Here is a 5,381-nt window from a genome sequence, read left to right on the forward strand (position 1 = left end):
ATTTTTCCACAGCTCCAGGCCCGGGCAGCCCCACCGGAGCATCCCCGGGGACGCGGCGTGGGGGGCGCGGGACCCGCGTGTGGCCCCGCGGCTCCTCCCGCGTTTGTTCCCGGCCCTCGGGGCAGGCAAAGCCATTTGGGATGGGACACACATCTGTCCCCGCCGCGTTCCCACGGGGACACCCGGACCTCCCCGGGCGGCCACCCCGCGTGGGCAGGGCAGGGCACGGAGGGCAGCGCTGCCAACACCCCCGGACTCTGCGGCGTCCCCGCCGCACGGGGGGAGTGCGACCTCAAACTCGGGGGGTGCAGGCCGGGGGTGCCTCGGGGGGGAAGGGGAGGAAAAAGGGATTTAAAAAGGGAGGAAAAGGGGAGAAAAAGGGGGGGGGGGGGAAAAAGGGGACCCGTCGGGGATCTCGCCCAGACCCCGCCCATTCAACGCTGAGCTCCGCCCCTTTCCGGGCTAACCCCGCCCCCACAGTGCCCCGCTTCTATTTGCATAACCCCGCCCATCACCGTGTGAGCCCCGCCCCTGTCCCGGTCCCGCGGCGGAAGGGGCGGGGCCCGGGCCGGAAGCGGCGGCGGCGGCGGCAGCGCCGCTCCTGCTCCCGGTGCCCGTGCGGGTCCCGTCATGTCGGGCCGCTGCTGCCACGGGCAGACGCCCAGTCGCGACATCCCGGGGCCCGGCAAGTGCCTCGCCCTGCCCGACGGGGCCCCGCTGCCGCCCGGCGACTACAGCACCACGCCGGGGGGCACCGTGTTCGGGACCACGCCGGGCGGTGAGCGCCGGGCCGGCCGGGGGACAGCGGGGAGGTCTGGCCGGCGGGAGGGAGGCCGGGGGGGCTCGGTTTGAGCGAGGGTTTGCAGGGCTGGGGGAGCGCTCCCCTTGTGTCCCGGGAGAAGAACGGGGAGCCCCCGCCGTGTCCCGGGACTCGGTGGAGTCAGGACAGCCCCGAGGTGTCCGAACACGGCAGCGCCTCGGGAGCCTCGCAGGGAGCAGCCTCGGCCTCCCCGTGGTTACTGATTAATTGTAATCTCTAATATTTGCTGTTTTCTCTGGCAGTCAGCAATCCTTGGGGCCTTTTTCTTTATTCCTAATCCTAAATCGTTCCAAATTGTGGAGGCACAGTGCTCTGCTGCTGCAAACGCGCCATGGGCTTGTTCCCTCTTTGTCTGCTGCGAGGTCCTGGGCAGCCTCAGAGCTGCCAGGAGAGGAGGAATCTGTCGGGATTTAATCCTCAAGTAAGAATAATAAACTGGTTATGCTAAGGGCTCATCTGTCAGAAAGGTTTTGTGTCCCCATCTCCTCCCTGGGAGTGCATTTTTGGCACTTTGGTCCCCAGGGAAGTGGCCGCAGTTGCAGTGGTGGCCCCTGGCACGGGGTCAGCGTGGGGAATTCCAGCGGCTTCTGCTCCCCCTGAGCCGGGGCTTGGGATGGTTCCTTTTCCACACCTTGTGGAATTTCCCCCGGATGCCGCTGTACATCCCTGCATCCCTGTCCGGGTGGGTGTCAGCTGTAGGAATGGTGCAGCCAAAAGAACAAACTGTTTGACGGGATCGAGGGTTTGTTGTTCCCTCGGATCTACCGCAGTATTCCGGGGGTTAAAATTCGGAGAGAAGGGGAAGTGACAGTGCTGACTCACCGGGGTTGGTGAGTGCACAGGAGCTGAGGTTTGGGGTTGTTTTGGCCGGGTGTTCCCTGCTCTGAAAGCAGCGAATCGCTGTCGGCTCCCGCAGCACCTGCACGGGTGTGGGAGACTTCGGCACCGTGAGTAACGCAGCAGAAATGAGCAATTAGCGGCGCGCAGTAATGAGCCCTCCGGGGCTCTCAGCCCTTTGTCCCGGGGCAGTTCTGAGTGTCTGCAGCGGGAGAGGCAGCGTTTACAGCCAGGGTGTGCCCACCTGGCTGTCCCAGCGTGTCTGTCTGGGGACGCCGTGTTTGGGGACACCGAGTGCTGCCCAGCCCTGCTGCAGGATCGCCGCGGTGCTGAGGGCAGGGAGGAGTCCGAGCTGCTGGGGGACGGACACACGGGGCTGTGTGTCTGCCTTGTGGGGCTTGCAGGGAACAGAGCATCCCGTACTGTGCGGGTTTTCCTGCTCAATACCCCCTGACAGCCCCGGGGAGCTGCTGGGAACGCGGCTTTGGGCGTGTGCAGGAGCCTGTGACAGCCCAGGCTGGCTCTCCTGCCCTCGCTGTCCTGCCCCAGCTCTGGCCACGAGGCTGTTGGAGGAACATGGAAGCTCCTAGTGTTGGTACAGGAGCTGCACTTCCAGGAATCCCTGCCTCCTCCTCCTCTGTGAGCTTCCCAGGAATTTAACACCCCTCTCCCAGCCAGCTGAACTGAGTTGGATCCCCCTCCCGAAACAAGTCGAGTTCAGAATCATCAGTGAAAAGCTTCTCTGTGTTTTGAGAACTCCCTGGCAGAACATTGGAACATTGGAACACAAAGCCGGACATGTTATTTTATATATTTATTTTATATTTATAGTGTTCAAACCAAAGGGAATTGATTGTTCCAGGACAGATGGTGGCAGGAGCTGTTTGCCCACACGTGTGTACTTTAGTTAACACTTTTGGGAAGGGCACAAGGACAAGTCCCTTTTCCTCTGGCTGGAACAGGAGCAGAGCAGGACATACCTGATCCAGAGGGGTGTGCAGCCTCCTCTTGGGAAGCAAACTCTGTTTTCCAGCACTTACTCGGTTAAGGCTGTGGACTGTTTGGAGAGATCCCTTTTCTGCCTGTGGTTTTTGAGCTTTTTCCATGAAATTCCTTCGTAAGGAACAGGGTGTTCAGTGGTGTTCCTAGAAATCCATGCCTGGAGGCTCAGTGTGCTAGGCTGAGGCTGGGAGATTCCTGGTTAACCCTTGGAGCATGAACCATCTGTGTAAGCCTTGAGCAAGGTGTGTGTAAGTGCTGCTCTGCCAAGGGAAGTGTCCATGCAGGAATTCCTGCTGGGCAGCACTCAGGGACACAGCCCTGCCCTGCCCTGTCCCCTGCTGTGTGTCCACCTGCAGCTTTCAGCCCCAGTTCTGGTCATGAGTGGAAATTAAATTAATTTTTCTGTTTGCTTTGCGGGCTGGTGTGACTTTGAGCAAGGTGGAGGGGGCTGGATCTGCTGCTTCCAGCCCCTGCGTGGGGTTTGGAGCCCTGTGCTGGGTACCTGATGTCTCACCTTTCGTGGCAGGTACGGTGTCAGTGTACCTGGGATCCTGGTAAGGTAACCCAGACTGAGCAGTGAAGGGCTGCATCACAGTTATCACTTAGATATCCAACCCCTGAGTGGTTTGGATTGCAAGAGACCCTAAAGACCTTGGGCAGGGCAGGCAGGGCTGACCGTGCTCCTGTCCCCCCAGGTACCAGGATTATTTATGACCGTAAGTTCTTGATGGAATGCCGCAATTCTCCGGTCGCCAAAACTCCCCCCTCCGACCTTCCGGACATTCCAGGCGTGACCAGCCCCAGCGTGGAGGAGCTGAAGCTCGAAAACCACCATGTGCAAAGCTGTGAGGAGAAAGTGAGCGCAGGTGAGTGCAGGCAGCAAAAGCCCAGCAGCCCGTGAGGGGCACTGCTGGTTCCTAGAAATTCCAGAACTGGAAGGGAGCCAGGAGATTCCCAGGAACTGGGGTCAATTCTCCAATAACTTCTTGGAAAGTCACAGTGGGCTCAGTGTCACAGGGTAACAAGGTTCTCGCAGTTGTTTGATCCTGCTGTGGGCCCCAGCAATGGGACTTTCGCAGTTATTGGGTGTAATGTGATATAATTCCCATTAATTCAGCATTTGGGAAGCTGCTGTTGGATTAGGAGCCCTGTGGAGAGCATAGGGGCAGCTGCTGCTGCCTCTCCCTGAGCTGGGCCGTGCTGCAGCTGCCTGGAGTTTCAAGTTACAATTCAGAGCAGGATTTACTTGGGTTTTTAATATCAGCCTGAGTTGTAAATTCCTCCTGCCTGCTTCTGACCCCATTTTGTGACAGGGACACTTCACTGAGGCCCTACTGCAGCAACACGAGCCTATGTTGCCTTTGAATAATTGTTTTTAAAGTTATTTGAGGTTATTTCTTGAAGCAACCTGAACCTACCCAGTGCAAGTCTTTCTCCCTAAAAATAAAGATCTGAAGGCTCTTGTTGTGTGCTTGCTCCAAGTAAAATCTTTCCAGAGTCAGGATTGCCTCATGCCTGACACAGTGTTGTGACCTGAAGTGTCTCACTGGACTCCCTGGCACCCTGAAATGCAGGCTGGCTCTGGGTTGTGACTCTCCCAGAGAATCCCTGTCCTCAGGAGCAGCTCCTGGCTGCCCTTGCTGGCTCCTGCCAGGCTGTGGGAGCAGCCCTTGGGATCATGAGTGTGAAATGTGCCTGGCTGGGTTTGTACCAAGGATTGTCCTCAGTGTGGTTCTTTACATTCCTGGTTACAAGGAAATCCAGGGATAAGAATAAATTATTTAAAGGACATTTTCACTACCTCTGCTCTGGTATGTCTGAAGGAGATCCCCCAGCACTGACACCTTTACCAGATCTTCACAAGATGATTTTCACACCACCCTGATGCCTGAATGCAGATTTCAAGCCCAAACGACCCCGTTTCTGAAGCACAGCTGCTCCTTCACTAAAGCCTTTGGTATTTAATGTGGAACTCTGAGCACTCACCTGTGGTTTTGTCCCTCCCAGCAGGTGAGGAAGAGCAGTTCGACATGGACATCTAAGGCACCTGCCCGGAGAATGCTGATCCAGTGAAGCACCAGGACTTGTTTTGAGGATTCCCACCAGCCAGGCTTTCAGCAGCCATGCCTTGAGTGCCTTCCTGCTCCTGGGAAAGGCAGATTCCCTCGGGAGAGCAGAGCAGTCCTGTTCCAGGGGCCGGGTCTCGGGATGCTGCAGGAGACACTCTCCCCCTTGGTTTCAGTTCCAGTTTTATGCTTTTGTTAATCATTTTAATACTGTAACAGTTACAGAAATGCAATATAAGGGAGAAATAAAAATCATGTGGAGTCTCCTGGTGTGGAGATGAATGCAATAAATGTGGCTTCTGTTCCTTATTCCAGCAAGACACTGCCAACCTGAGGCGTTAAAATGGTGCCCCCTGTGCTGCTGGGGCTGGGCCAAAATCCCTGGTCCCACCTGGTTCCTGGGGGAAGTTTAGGTCTGCCAAATCTGCCCCTAGAATAGTGACAAAAACTGTGCCCTGAGTGCTTGCAGAAGCCTCTGTCACAAGTTGTGTTCTCCTGCCTGCTTGGCAAGGGCCGGGCTCGGGCTGCACGTGGAAATATTTGGGATCAGTTTAGCTGGAGGCATTTGGAGGGTTCCTGAGCTGCCTTCTGCCCTGCCAGGGAGAGGAACTCTACTGTGTGCTCCTCCACTGCAGTTCTTTCTTTCTGGCATGTGC

The 5,381-nt window shown here is 57.1% G+C and overlaps 1 protein-coding gene across 2 annotated transcripts; it reads left to right on the forward strand.

Annotated features, from left to right (window-relative positions):
- Positions 1–563: 563 nt before the first annotated feature.
- Positions 564–5,016, forward strand: EIF4EBP1 (eukaryotic translation initiation factor 4E binding protein 1). Of its 2 annotated transcripts, none has more exons than XM_014890873.2 (3): positions 564–778; positions 3,355–3,525; positions 4,667–5,016. In XM_014890873.2, the coding sequence occupies exons 1-3, from the start codon at positions 631–633 to the stop codon at positions 4,699–4,701; spliced, it is 354 nt and encodes a 117-aa protein (XP_014746359.1). In that variant the 5' UTR covers positions 564–630; the 3' UTR covers positions 4,702–5,016. The 2 variants fall into 2 exon arrangements, with proteins under 2 accessions (XP_014746359.1, XP_014746360.1); XM_014890874.2 differs by having other exon boundaries at positions 4,670–5,016.
- Positions 5,017–5,381: the final 365 nt, after the last annotated feature.

The sequence above is a fragment of the Sturnus vulgaris genome, chromosome 28, assembly GCF_052056855.1.
Source record: "Sturnus vulgaris isolate bStuVul1 chromosome 28, bStuVul1.hap1, whole genome shotgun sequence".
Classification (NCBI taxonomy): domain Eukaryota; kingdom Metazoa; phylum Chordata; class Aves; order Passeriformes; family Sturnidae; genus Sturnus; species Sturnus vulgaris.